Source organism: Brassica oleracea, chromosome C1 (genome assembly GCF_000695525.1).
Source record: "Brassica oleracea var. oleracea cultivar TO1000 chromosome C1, BOL, whole genome shotgun sequence".
Taxonomy (NCBI): domain Eukaryota; kingdom Viridiplantae; phylum Streptophyta; class Magnoliopsida; order Brassicales; family Brassicaceae; genus Brassica; species Brassica oleracea.
In genome coordinates, this window is record NC_027748.1 from 12,189,213 (window position 1) to 12,203,889 (window position 14,677).

Below are 14,677 nucleotides of genomic sequence, written 5' to 3' on the forward strand. Positions count from 1 at the left end.
TAACAACAAATAATATAAGTTTTTAATGAGTATTCTTCAAATTTTTAATGGTTTATTGTTCTAAAGAACCTGCAGAGTTCTAAAAAGATGAAAACTCATTGCTAAATGTTTCTAGAGAGTGAACAGTAAATGGAAACTGATGTCTATGGTGGTGGTGAATTAGACCACGTATAGTCAAAAATATGTGCCCAAGTAATATAAATTACGGAAAATCGCATTAAAAACATTCAAAGCGGCAGTTTAAATTTCTAATGCTAGCAAATGTCAAAGGTCCCATAGAAAAAAAAAGAAAATTGAATTTTTATATAGTAAATGGACAAAACTCCACATATCGTAAAGTGCAACTAAGATATCGCGAACTAAACCCCAACCCCGATTATCTCGATAAAAAATAGCTGTATTCTTTAATAAAAGCTTCGGTATTCATCGGTACATGTTTTTTCTCCCGAGAGAACAAAATCTACATGTAGGTAACAACAAATAATATAAGTTTTTAATGAGTATTCTTCAAATTTTTAATGGTTTATCATGGTCGTCAAGAATCAGGAATGGGCTGGATTATTCGAAATAAATTTGGTATAGTTCTTGACTGTGGAATATGCAGATTTGAAGGTCGAAGTACAGTAGAAGAAGGTGAATGTACTGCATTAATTTGGGCTATTCAGGCAGCTTACTCATTGGGATACAAGAAAGTAATCTTCGAAGGAGATAATATACAAGTCACAAGATGTTTACAAACTGCAAGCATTAACCTACGATTGGAGAATTATCTAAAGACTATCTCGGCTTGGAAATTTCATTTCCATAACATCAGGTTTATGTATCGTAGTAGGTCTGCAAATTCATGTGCAGATTTGTTAGCCAAAAAATCTTTAACATCTGATAATGCATGGAGTGTGTTCCATACGTGTCCTCCATTTTTGTATAACAATGTTATGACTGATCTTTTAATATAAACGGAACTTAGTGAGAAAAAAAAATATTTTAAATTTTATGATTTCAAATGAGATTCAATTAAAGTTTAACAAAAATTGTATTAAAATCTCTAATCATATAAATATTTAAAAATCACTAAAAATTAAATCACCTCAAACTTAAAATTGAACACACTATCCATAATACTTTCACTTTGGGAACAGACTTTATCTTTAACGGAAGAAGGTTTCCCTCTACACTTTAGATGTCTTATTAATACATTCATTAAAGCTTGGTTAATAATTTAGTTTTAACATGTCACTACAGTTATAATATTTCACTGTCGGTGGTTTCTCAACGAATTTCGATTGAACGATATCGGTTCTTGAACGTAATAAAGATAGCGGTGAAGTCTATGTAAGACATTAACATGAACTTGCGTTAAAATTTAAGAAAAACTATTAAATTGACTATTAGACTTTCAAGAATTATACAAAATTGAGGATACCGCGTTGACCATCACGCGACATGTTGTTAATCAAGAGAAATGGTTGATTAATCTACTACAGTCCGTGAAAACTAAAAACTCATTTACGTAATTGATGTTACCAAGTCAAGAAGATTAAGTTGCAGTCAACCATTTTGGGCGTTAAACAAGGGCTCTTCGTCATTCACTTTCCAAGTTTAAAATTTTAACAAAACGAGGACTAAAATTTAGTAGAACTATGAATATCAAGAACTTACCGCAGCTAACCGATAAGCAATTATTAAATGACCATTTTAACGATTCTTTTCCCCATATTTACAGGCTAATAAGCTTATACGTTTTCTAACATAAACATAGAGATACAAAAAAAAAAAAAAAACTAGAGACTAAAAAAGTCGCTAAGCAACAAAAGAGAAACACATGGTTAAGAATTAGAGTAGAAGTAACAAAAAGAAAATATTTTAGGCTTTAGCTCAAGAAAAGAAAATGAATGAGACTGGCATGGGCATGAGCATGAGTATGAGCATGATAGGCATAATGGTGTCAGTTTTGGTTTGGTCTATTCATTAATGGGCATAGTAATTAAAGTTGTAGACCAATTCGAACCTATACATTAACTTCACGTTTTCATTACATTTGAAATGTAACTTATTAAAAATTCACGTAAACAAACTTTTTGCTACCAAAGAAAAACATTGAGATTGGAACTGAAAGTAACTCATACAGGCACAATAATAATATGACATTTTGACATAATCAGTTTACTAAGAACTGATGAAACTCATACTCCTAGCATGAAAAATAAAACTAAGATAATTAAAGTAAAATGCTAAAAAAAATGAAAGTAATATACAACATAACAGTTAATGAGAAACTAAAAATGGCCTAAAACTGAGACTGAATCAGGTCCTACATCTCTGTCCTAATTTCAAGGCTCTATTTCTTCAAAAACTTGGTACAGCTTGTGGGGTCTTAACAGGCTGGTTTAAACCGGTTGTGTTGTCATCGGTCGGCTCTTTCTTACGCCGCATCTCTATGACTTTGCGGTGGTGGTTGGAGTGGAGCTCACTCGAAAAGGTCGGGCTACAAGCGGGTCTGTACTCCGGTAGTAACCGACCCGACTTATACCTAACACCGCACGCATTGCAAAGCGTCTTAGCCCCCTTCGGTCCCGCTCTCCACTGCGGAGTTTTCTGTACGCCGCAGTGACTGCACCGTCGCTGCGGCTGCTGCTGCAACTTAGCGCTGAAAACAGACTCTGCCGACCTTTTCTTGTACTTCTTGGGAACGGGAAGTTTCTCGGACGAGAAGTCAGGCTCGAGCAGCTCAGCACCGGAGAACCACTGGCTTGAAAGACCCGAAGAGGAGGAAGAGGAGGAGGTGGAACTCGAGGACGAAGGACCCGACGAGCCAAGCGACCAGGCCTTGAGTCCATTACGGTACCGTCTGCTACGGGCTTTGGCTGGAAGAGGAGACTTGAAACAAGACTCTTCAGAGGCCGGAGTCACAGGGTGTTTCCGGTCACCGGTTAACCACGCCGGTTTTTCAGCCGGTGTTCCGGTGAGGTTAGGAGCCGAATATTCCGTGAAGGAATCGTCAACGAAATGGGACAGCCACTCAAGGTCCGCTAATTCATCCATCTAATAACAAAAAAAATAAAAAGAAAATATTAAGGATTAATTATCTCTGTAATTTGGTTTAAGGAAATAAAAAAGAATTACCGGTACGGGGAGTTGGTTTGAAGGGAGAGAACCAAACTCGTTTCCCGGGGGAAGTACTTCTTCGACGTCGTTTGGTTGCTCGGAGGAGACACAGGGCAGAACCTCTTGTTGAGCCTTGGGTTCAGCGGCCTCTTCTTCCTCGACGAAAACGTCGTCGTTTGACAAGTCAAGTAAGTCGTCTACGGAGAAATCTTCGGAGGAAAAGTCATTTTGAGCGGCTGTTACAGCGAGAAACTCTTCGTAAACCGGAGGAGTCGTTTTCAAAGCCATCTCTTGTCTGATACTGCTCTTCAACCCAGCTTCCATACGTTCCATTTCCTGTAAGAACAAAAAAAACTTCAGCAAACATGAAAAAACGAAAACGCACCCAAAAAAAACGTTACTTTCATTCCCAAAGCAAACGCAAAAAAAAAAATCAAATAGATATTCAGTGACGAGATGAAAAGCCCTAACAACTTCTCTTAAAATTAGATAGATATTAAAAATACCTAATAGACAGAGGGGGAGAGAGAGAGTTGTCTGAGAAGAAGAAAGACGAATGAGCGGTGTGGAGAGAGGAAGAAGAAGATGAAGAAGGGATAATAAAAGAGGGAAAGAAATATCATTTACTCGTTTTTATTAAACCTCTTTAGGTTAAATATAAAATGACAGTTTTTTTTTTTCTTATTTGCGCTCATCTCGGGAATTACTTTCCTTCCCGCTCAGTGGTTTTGATTTTGCACTAATTTGTTAACATAAATAATAAATAAAACAAAAAGTTATATGTGTCCATTATTAAATTAACAGTGAGAGGAAATGACCATAATAACCTTAAAAAGCAATAATGAAGAAAAAGCATGTCTTCGGAGTAAAGGTTAAGTGAGAGAACTGAAATGATGCAGACAAATGGCGGGCCAGCTTTTGTCCTTACCACGATAAAATGATTCCTCTTTTTTTTCCTCTCATTATCCTTCGGACTAAACCAACATATAAAATTATTATTCTTCATCTAATATACATTCTATCGTGTTACAACAAAAAAAAAATATATATACATTCTATTAAGACAAATAAAAGGAAAAGTATCTGTGCAGATTCCAACCTTTTTTTCTCTGTACTAAATTGGTTTAGATTCTCTTCGTAGTTACTATTTTTTTTTTGAACAAAAATCTATATTAGTATTTTATCTCTATAATATATATATATATATTTTATGTTAGTATCTTCCCAGTTGAAAATGAGTGTTTAAAATTGTTTTTAAACAGATTTTAATTGGTTGTTTAGATAAAGGGTTAAAGCGTTCTAAAATTTTGGTGATACCTTTTTCCAAGCTAATGAAGGAATTTGATATTCGAATTTAAGGAATAAGGATTATAGATCATAGAGTAGTACATCTATATAATCTTGAAAGTAATAATAATAAAATCTTGGGAAATTTAATGTTATGGGTAAAAGAAAGAAATAAATTTGATGATGTGTCGTGCTCTGTTTAGTTATGTCTCACACATTTGACGTGGTCGAACCAATCAGAATTTCTTGATAGCTAATATACATTGTTTCCATACTGACTTTTCCATAATTATTTTGAAGGAAATGAATAACATATATGTCTAAATATACATTGATAGCTAATATACATTGTTTCCATACTGACTTTTCCATAATTATTTTGAAGAAAATGAATAAATGTTTAACTGTATATATGTCTTACAAACGTGAATGAGTTCGAGAAAATATTTTAAACTAAACTATTAAATTATCTTCGACTTGCATGTCGGCAGAGTATGCTTATTATCATTTTTTTTTTTTTTTTGCTGAGCAGCTGTTTATACTGTAAAAGAGTTTAAAATGTCTGAAATGCCAAATTAAGAAGAAGAAGAAGAAAAGTAATAGGGAATGTGACAGAGAATGAAGAAAGAAGACCTAGACGTCCCACGAGAGTTGTTCGCCACTTTTGAATTTTCCGAACCAGTTAAGACGTTTCAGTCAGTCTTCAGTTTTGTATGGACCATTCAAATAATTTTAACAACTTGAACCCAAAAAATGATACTATATAATATGGTTGCGGGTTTGTTAATTTTTCATCATAAGTAAATAGTTTGGTTGTATTATCCCCTCGGGAGATTTATTTTTTTAAATATCAAATTTGAAAACTTGGAGCGGCCCACAAAATGGGTAGTTGGAGCGGGAAATCATTCAATTTTGTCACATATTGACTGCTCAAGCCCGTGGCTTCTAGTACCTTTCACCTTACAAACTTTTCTTATATTTAAAACAACAATCTGCCACACAAACCAAAAAAAAAAAAAAATTTGAATGAAAAACGATTACTGCCAATTTGGGTAAATCAAGCTGTATTGCATGTTAGAAATACTAATACGTTTTTGACCATAGGACGTTGGTAGTTCAACTTCATATTTGTCTTTGTTTAGAATTTCAACCCCTGTTTTCCTGTTTAATGAGAATTTGTGGCAGTGGCGAACATACGTTATGCCGAGAGGAGGCAGCTGCCTCCACAAAAAATGTAAAAATAAATATATTTTCATCAGAGACAAGTTTTCCATAGCATTGGTGGTTCCAGTCATCCCTTTGCCCCCTCTATCACCGTTCGAATCTCCTCCTAACTGTTTCTTCCTTTTTATTTATTTATGCCCCCACAATTTTTTTTCTCTAGATTCGCCACCGATTTGTGGTAACTCTTGATTCTTGCTAGCGCACCAAAAAATTTCACCACTAGGAATAACGCGATGAATGTTTTAGTCTTATGTTTTGCTCACCATCGTGTACATGTGGTCGAGATGATGTCCGGAGCATGCAACAAGTCTTGATCGTTTCAAAAAAAAATCTTGGACACTACTTGTCTAAAACTTTCTTTCAAGTCATACCGTGGTCTGTTTTGATCATCTCTAGTTTTGGCACTCAGTTGCGTTACTATCATAAAGAACTCTGAACGTTTCAAATTGTTAAGAATGTTTGCTTTCACTCCCCAATACCATTGGATCTTTTACAACACAAGAAGACATAAAGAAGAGGTTCTACGATCACGACTGGTTTGTAGTTAAAACAATCTAAGTGGACAATACTACTTACTACTCTCTTCACATATTTTACGAACAAGACCCACTGCGAGTAGAACAGCCATTCACTTGTGTATTTGCATGTCTGGGTCAGAGTTCAAAAGAGACTCAACATCGGGAGTAACAGTCGCAAACTTCGCTGAAGAACCAATGCGACAGCAGTTCCTCTCTTTGCCGTTGATCGCTGCCACATCATTATGAAATACTGTATTCGGACCTGGCGACACCTGCATTTATGTTTAGAACTAAGAGTTTAGAGAGCTGATGAAGAGCTACAAGCAGAGTTCATTTAACTTGACATGTGTGTGTTCACATATATTAGGTAAAAATGAATTAACTCACATCATAGAGGACATCTCCAAGTTTCAACTTGACAGTACCGCTCTTGTAAACTAGCATTTTGCCCATGAACCCCTCTGGTAAACATTCAAAAGGGCTGCTTCTCTCTGATACAGATCTCTTGGCGGTCGGTTGCTTCGTTACAGGGAGACAGTCCGGGATCTTAAAGAAAAGCATCTGTTTTTTGCAGTGTTGTCCCTGCAGGCAGCTCAATCAGTCAAAAACTCAGTGAAGAGTTCATATCTACGTCAATACCAACATGTTTACAAGTTCATTACCGATGTTAGACCGAGTTCTTCTGCTGAGTTGATGCTGTTCTCATCATAATGAAGGTGTTTAGCCACGTTCCCGAACTCCTCCTGGTCAAGAAGTTCTACAACACAAAGAGGTGGTCAAAAGCAGATTGCAAACACATTAACAAAGCTGAACATTGAGATTCACATCAGAGCGTACCTGGATCACCAGAGTTAGGTTTTCTCAAAGGAAGAACAGTAGGATAGTAAGAGTTTTGATCCTGGCACATGAAAATGAGAACCAACCTTATGTCACATAGACTAAGACAAGAGAGGGAAAATAAAGATTTTTATCTGGGAGATTCTAGTTACCCAAGGTTCAACGTAGTCCTGCTCGATTCTGGTAACACAAGTATGAATCTCTTCTACATCTTTTCGAGCAGGAGGAGAAGAAACAACAGGAAGAATAGCAGCAGAAGAAACAGTTGTAGCAGAAGAAGAGGGATTCACATCAGAACTTTGCTTATCATCTTCTTTAGGAACCCCAAACGACTTTATTGCAAGTGACGAAAAGTTTGGTTGGAATGCAACCTCAACCGAAGATGCTGCAAGATTTCAAAAAGTTTTCAAGAACGATAGATACCACCACCTTCCTCACAAATGATTCTCGGATAACCACATATACAGAATTCTACATTATACATCAACGAAGAACGAAAATAGTTATTACCTTTTGGTTCAGTTTTAGGTCTCCTCTGGCCAATCTGCAACAGCAACAGAAGCAAGCAGGTTTCAACTTGGAGCATTTGGGTGATAACAACTAAGCAGTTATAGGGTTACAATCAAGTATAATCAACACATGTTACGCGTCATGGACCAACTCATTTCATAATAGAAAGTTCTAAAAAAACAACCTTAAACCATTTGGTGCATATTTTATATATTTACTAGCATTATTTGCTGCATTTTAGCTAATAAATCAAATAACAAGAAACTTAACCAAAGCAAGGATGTGTTCTTTGGCTAAAGATGAAGAAAGCACACCGTTTTGATGCCATATGTTAATAAATATAAAAATAATCTAATGTGTAAGATGTTGAGCTATTTTAAATAATTAAGGAAAGTACTACGGTTAGATTAACTGTTAACTAATCTTGTTTCCAGGGAAAATAAAAAAAGGAAAGCAGCAAAGATTGAGAAGATAAACTATACATACGCCGATACGTTTAGCGATCTGTCGTGCTGCCTTTTTATTCTCTTCCTCGGCCTCAGCAGCTTCACTGTTTGTGTGTGTATGTTCAGAGAAAAATATATATAATTTTTTTTTTTTTAAAACATGTATAATTCATATGTGTGTATATAAGTAAGGATGCAAAGAAGAATTACGTTTTGGAGATAGGAGGGATCGGCCGGAGAGAAGGCGTCGGAGCTCTTGGTTGAAACCTCCGCTGAGGAGAAGGCGAAGAGGGAGAGAAATTTCAGTGAAAACCCCAAATTTTCACGGCGAAATTTTGAGCTGAAATTTACAGGAGGGAATGAGAAGATGGAATCAGTGTTTACCTTGGACTTTACGGGAACCTGAGAGCCTGAATCCATGGCAGTGGCTGGCGAGGGAATCGGAAACGAGAAAAAAAAATTAGGGATCTTGTGAGAAGGAGGTTTCGAACTCGGGACCTCCGAAAATCTGAAATGAGAAATTTCCAAGCTACCTAGGAACACTTTTAAAGTTCAGACTGTTGATAAATTTATAAATACTTATGTGTGATCATGCTAAGGTACAGCTTTTACCTTTAACATTTTTTTTTGTTGTCTCATTCTTCCCAACTATTTATCCACTTATTTGTTTTTAGAGATCATATGCATGAATGATAAATATGTATCATGTGTTAACTATCGCTTGAACTATAATTTTCCGTATACTTTACTTGTTAAGAACTTTTATACATATGTGTTTTAGCTTTGGGGATTAGATCTGAGAAAAGGTCAAAAATAGTCAATTACCATTCTGAAATTACATGGTTTGAATGTTTGATCAAACATCTTCAGATCTTCCAAACCTAATGTTCGTGGGCTTAATTTTTATAATTTCTTATACCAGTTTTTGGTCTTTATTATTGGTGGAGAGAATATGGACTATAGAGTACCAGTTTGTACATTGTATAATGTAATTAACATTTACGTACACATTGAGATACCAGAAAAACCACTATTATCAATTTGCTGCAAATGTTTTCTCTGTTCTACGATCTTCTGGAGAAAATGAACCTTTAAGCTACTCTCCTTTGCCTGTTGAAAACGAAAATTTCACTCCTTTAGCCTTTTAATCTTTCAAATTCTAATTCAAAATTAATTTAGTAATCAATCAAAGGAGTGGATGATTTACCGCACAGACAGGAACAAGGAAAAAGCCTCATCGCCAGCTCAATGGTGTCATGGGTCCTCAAAGAAAAAAAAATATTTGATTTTTAAATTATTATTTTTCTTTAAAAAATCTGATAGATATATGTTTTTTTTTTAAAATACCAAAAGTATTTTTAAAAACAAATCTATGGAAATAAAAAATAGTTTCATATACAAAAAATTTAGACTCCTTTTTTAAAAATCAGGTTTTTATCTATTAATAAATAGGAGGACAACAAATTGGGCCAGAGACGGTCGCACTGCTCGTCCCCTATCTAAGCCGGTCCTGAAAGGCTCTTCTCCAACTCTTCAAAATATAACAATTCTTGTTTGAATATGCTCAGCAATTCTGTCATCTCATATAGGATTATTTCAGTCTGCTGATATTTAATTACATAAACATTCTTAAATCAATTCCTTCTTCATATAAATAAACAATAAAATTATGAAAAATATCTTAATAAATAATGTGGAATTACTCGTGGGAGAAACTTGATGACAATATCTTCGATCTCATCCATAACTTCTATAGCTCCGACCATTTCTTCATGTATAGACACCACATCTACTACCTGTACCATCCACACTATTATTTCGTCTTTCTTAGCAAAACGTAAAATTTTCCACACTTCATCTTAAACGATTCTTTTTCCCAAGTAAGTGAAATTATCTTACCGTTGCACCATGTAGGAGGGGTACACGAACAGACAAAGCGTGCAGTTTTTGAGTTAGCTTGCTCAACGCTTCACAGTTCTTCGCATCCAATTTAGACCACTCGTTGAGTAAAGGCCTTTGGAGGCTCAGAACTTGACTTAAAGTCATGTTCGTTTTATAACCGCCGTTTTTAGCGGCAGCGACCAAAAATCCAACCTTTTATCACGGTAATACAGACGCCGGTGAGATATCGCTGACCTATTTTTCAGCCGCAGAGTCAACTATCGACAAGTAAAAGAGACGCTGAAATTATCAGCGACACAAGCGTCTCGTTTTTCAGGTCTCCGGCAATCCAGTCGCGTCTACTTCAACTTTTGATTATATTATTTTGGTCTCCGTCGTAGCACAATTTTTTTCGCTGCCGCTAGACTCCGCGTTTACGAAACGAACATGGCTTTAGTTTAATTTCTTGACGTAGCCTTTGAACTTCGATTAAATTTTCCACTACGTACTTCCTCATTTTGTATATCCTAAGCCAAACCCAAAATAATTGGTCCTGAAATAAATCACACAAACATATTGATATATTCGATGCATATTTACATTTTTTACACTTTTTTACAAAATGTATAACACGTTTGTACCTCAACGTTGACCTTAAGGATACTGGCTTCTGCTCTTGCGTTAATAAACCTAAGTTGAATTAATCTGTTGTGTAACATCCTAAACCGGTGATACCTTTCCTCTTGTACCGGAGATATTTTCTTCTGTGCCTTGAAGTACTTCAAAACTCCTGCCACGGCTCCACCGCTTCTCATCTTGGCGTTGCTTACCGGTGACTCAGGCGGCGTGTGGCACATTGAAGTCGCCGGAGCTGAGCTGGAGGAAGAAGTTTTCATCGTTGAAACTCTTCCTGGAGACAACGCCCACGCAGATGGTGAGCTAGCTCCTGGTTTTGCACCTTTAGATGAAGTGTAACTACGAGGGCTTCCACGCTCACGTTGCTCCAAGAACCGAGCAAACGCCTCTTTGCTTCTAACGTTGTTCACCTCGTGAGATCTTGACGCGCTGTTTCTTGCTGGGATCATCTCGCTGGATCTCGGGTTGGTGGGTCTGGAAGATCTTGTTGTGGATTGTGATCTGCTTAAGTGCTTATCATCACACGTTTGCTTGAATTGGAAGGAGAAGAGGAAGAAGAGGATGAACAAGAAGGCGAGTAGGAGGTTACACTCCGGCTCCGGTCAATATGCGGCGACGGAGGCCGAACTCTGCGATTAGTGGTGGTGGTGGTTGCCATTCTCTTTGATTTTTGTTTCTGATATCTTACGGTTGAGATCGATCATGCAATATTAAAGCCGGACAATGTACATCGGACAGTATAAGCTTATGATATAATATAATGTTTTGTCAGGGTTTATATAAATCAAATATCTATACTTATTTGATGACTTATTTCATGTGTGATATTTTAAATAGACCATCCCTAGAAAGTTGCTTACATTATTTTTTTTTGTATTTTGATAACAATATCCTAACAAGATATTTAATTATATTTTTATTCCACCCAAATATTATTAATAATGGATAATTTCGAAAATATATTTATTCCATCAATATATAATTATAGTTGCATATAACCATTTATAATCTACTTAATAATAATAACATTTAATTATTCTAGAGTTAATACCTGCATATGATCTAATTAATAATAATAACAATTATATAACATTTATTATGCAAATAAAATAATGTTAGAATTTCACCATGCAAATAATAAAATCAAATCAAATATTAAAATCCAAACACTATTTTATTTTCATAATAAGTGTTATTATTATTAATTATGTTATACATTATACATGTATCAATATTTATATAGATGGTGTGTTATCAAACATGCATTGATAAATATATAATATTTTAAATATATATATACTGTAGTGATGAATTTTTCATGCGTGGTTTTTTCTTTTGGACCATTCTTTAAAATTTTATCAAATTTTACATGAATTAATTATAATATTTATATTTTAATTGAATAACAATAAATATTTTTAAGAAAGTTCTAAAAAATCTTTTTAAAATATTTTCGGAATCAATTTAAATTTTATATCCAAAAGTAATTAATTTTAATTTTAGTTATCATAAACTATAATTAGAAATTAAAATTTATTTAGTTTTGATTTATATATGAAAATGTAAAATTATATAAAGTATTATAATTATATATTCACTGATAATAACAATCTAAACTGATTAATTTTCAAAAATAAAATTTACAAAGATTTTGTTAGAAATATTCATTTCTATTTCAAATTAAAAGAAAATATTTTATCCAACTTAATTTATTTCTCAAATATGATATTTACTACAAACATATTTTGAAGTACAATGTATTATAGTTTTTCTTTAAAATAAATTCTTTACAGTATCTCAAAAAATATATTTTCTACTATATAGATCCAATTTAATTTGCTTTCATATAAATTTAAAATAAAAAGTACATAAAGTAATATTGTTACATAATAAAGTTTCCAAAATAATTTTTGTTACAAAAATATAAAATTTATAGTAATGATATATAAGCCACGTAAACATAGCTATTATAGAATTACATAATATATAACACTAAATTACGTTAAGTTATTGGTAAATTTTGTTATATAAACTAAAACATTTTAGTATATAAATAAAAAAATCTGCACGGTTGTGCGGGTCAAGATCTAGTGTTTATTAACGCTTGGGGGTCGTAGGAGTTGAGAGCACGTAGAGGCAGGTATGAACACTTCTGCATGTAAGCCTATATCTATATAATTTGATATTTGATAGTGTTTTTTTTTTCCTTTTCATCCAAAGGCTATTCTAGTACTCAAACTTGAGCTGGCCTAGGTAATCAGACCGGAATAAAACAACCAATGAAATAAAGTATTCTATGGAAAGACCTCACAGTCTTAGCTAAGAAATCTGAAATTTGATTTTGCGCTCGTGGAATGAGTAATCTTGAAATCTGGGAAACATATCTTCAAAGTCTCTATCCTCTCCAATTATGTCGCAAAGCTCGGCCAAGCATGAGGCTCGTTGATTATTGCAATCAAATTCTTGCAGTCCGTTCTAAAGCTCTGACAAGTCGAATAATGGAGCATACTCTCCATCGCCCATCTCAGTGCTTCTATCTCTGAATGTAAGGCAGATTCTCTTCGAATATGATTTCGTGTCCCCATAAGTTGAACCTTACCCAAGCTATCTAGCCAGACCCATCCATATCCACTAAACTGTGCAGTTGATGTCCATGACCCATCTATCATGCAGATATTCCTCAAGCTTAAGACTTGAGGTTCTTCAATATTAAGGTCTTGTGGAGTTGTTGGTATTATCTCATTTGCGTTAAACCATGCTTGACACTCACTTTCCGTACAGCGAACTAGCTCCAAAGGATCCATGTCTATTCCCCTAAAGAGTTTATCATTTCTGGCATTCTAAAGGTACCAAATTATCCAGGGATATGGGCCTCTGTCTAATTCTGGTTCAGCAATGCTGTTTTCTCTCCAGAAGAGATAATCCATATTGGCATAGATGCTCGGAAGAGGAAAGACATCTTGACTCGTTGGTGTCGCTGAGAGAGACCAAGCTTGTAAAGCTGGTGGATATTCAAAAATTGCATGAGTTACAGATTCTTCTGGCTCTCCACATCGTAGACATTAGTTGTCACATCTCATGTTATGCCGTACCAGATTCCTCGTCACTGCAACATAACCAGTTATCAGTTGCCATATAAGATGACAAATCTTTTGTGGAGCTTTTATCTTCCAAGCAAAGGCTTGAAGCTTTGTTATACTAGGTTCCAGAACCTCCTTTTCTTCATCAGCCTCTAGTAACTTCCGAGCTACCCAATATCCTGATTTGACTGTATACTGTCCATTTTTAGTATAGTTCCAGCAGAATGTATCCCGACGATGAGTGGTGTTTATGGCCTGACTCCTTATGTAGGTTATATCAGCAGGGTCAACATAGTTCTCCAGTAGCCCAACCATTCCTTCATATCTTGGTTAATGAGATCACTGACTCTTATGTTTGGATGCAGCGCTAGCGCCACGGGCCGTGCTGGTCTAGCTGGTGTTGTCGGGATCCAAGGATCCTTCCACACCTTAACCTCATGTCCTGAATGTACCTTATGTCTGATTCCCAATAATAGTAGCTTTCGTGCTGCTGAGATACTAGCCCACACATATGATGAGCTGTTTATAGAGACTGTTCGTAAAGGCGAACACATTCTGTAGTATCGTCCCTTCAATACTCTAGCCACCAGTGAATCAGGGTATTGCACTAGCCTCCATAATTGTTTTGCCAGTAAAGCAAGGTTAAACTCATGGATCATACGGAAACCAATCCCGCCCTCTTCCCGTGGTCTGCAGACCTTTTCCCACTTTGCCCAGTGAATTCATCTCTTTGGGGGGTTTAAACTAGGGATGTTAACTACAGGGTTAGGGCTCAACCCTCTTTTGTTTATTATAAACCCAACCCTATTTTAATGCAGCCCTATTTTAACCCTATTATAATCAAGGGTTATGGCTGGTACCAGGGTTAACTCATTTAATTGAAAAAAATATTTCATTTATTTTTGTTCTTAAATTTTAAAGATAAAACTAGAAAAATTAAGATATGATATGATTCTTTCCGCCAATTTGTTGAGCATCAAAATCAAAAGTTTTCCTCCCAAAATCGCAAAATCGAGTTTTTGCTCCACAATTAAGAATAAAGTTTTTCCGTCAAAAAACAAAAATTGTGTTTTTTTCCGCCAAAACCTAATTTGAGTTTTTCCACCAAAACCACAAAATCAAGTTTTCCCGCCAAAACCGCAAAATCGGTTTT

General features: G+C 35.3%; 2 protein-coding genes and 1 pseudogene across 2 annotated transcripts; all 3 read right to left on the reverse strand.

Annotated features, from left to right (window-relative positions):
• Positions 1-2,077: 2,077 nt before the first annotated feature.
• Positions 2,078-3,815, reverse strand: LOC106319719 (GATA transcription factor 5-like). The gene is made up of 3 exons (XM_013758134.1): positions 3,612-3,815; positions 3,124-3,441; positions 2,078-3,042 (listed from the first exon to the last, which is right to left on the reverse strand). Exons 2-3 carry the CDS (start codon positions 3,436-3,438, stop codon positions 2,347-2,349), a joined length of 1,011 nt encoding a protein of 336 aa, XP_013613588.1. The 5' UTR covers positions 3,439-3,441; positions 3,612-3,815; the 3' UTR covers positions 2,078-2,346.
• Positions 3,816-6,062: 2,247 nt separating this feature from the next.
• On the reverse strand, positions 6,063-8,448 carry LOC106343335. The gene is made up of 9 exons (XM_013782519.1): positions 8,312-8,448; positions 8,138-8,199; positions 7,968-8,031; positions 7,482-7,515; positions 7,124-7,356; positions 6,972-7,032; positions 6,797-6,891; positions 6,522-6,716; positions 6,063-6,406 (listed from the first exon to the last, which is right to left on the reverse strand). The coding sequence occupies exons 1-9, from the start codon at positions 8,345-8,347 to the stop codon at positions 6,245-6,247; spliced, it is 942 nt and encodes a 313-aa protein (XP_013637973.1). The 5' UTR covers positions 8,348-8,448; the 3' UTR covers positions 6,063-6,244.
• Positions 8,449-9,426: 978 nt separating this feature from the next.
• LOC106331709 lies at positions 9,427-11,102 on the reverse strand (annotated as a pseudogene).
• Positions 11,103-14,677: the final 3,575 nt, after the last annotated feature.

What these genes read in the sequence shown, in the direction of transcription:
- LOC106319719 (XM_013758134.1), bottom strand. Translation starts at nt 3,438, where the DNA reads ATGGAACGTATGGAAGCTGGGTTGAAGAGCAGTATCAGACAAGAGATG. An exon ending in CAAACCAACTCCCCGTACCG is followed by an intron (nt 3,043 to 3,123) that starts GTAATTCTTTTT and finishes TTTTGTTATTAG; the next exon opens with ATGGATGAATTAGCGGACCT.
- LOC106343335 (XM_013782519.1), bottom strand. Translation starts at nt 8,347, where the DNA reads ATGGATTCAGGCTCTCAGGTTCCCGTAAAGTCCAAG. An exon ending in AGGTTCCCGTAAAGTCCAAG is followed by an intron (nt 8,200 to 8,311) that starts GTAAACACTGAT and finishes CCTTCTCCTCAG; the next exon opens with CGGAGGTTTCAACCAAGAGC. An exon ending in ACCTAAAACTGAACCAAAAG is followed by an intron (nt 7,357 to 7,481) that starts GTAATAACTATT and finishes GAAATCTTGCAG; the next exon opens with CATCTTCGGTTGAGGTTGCA.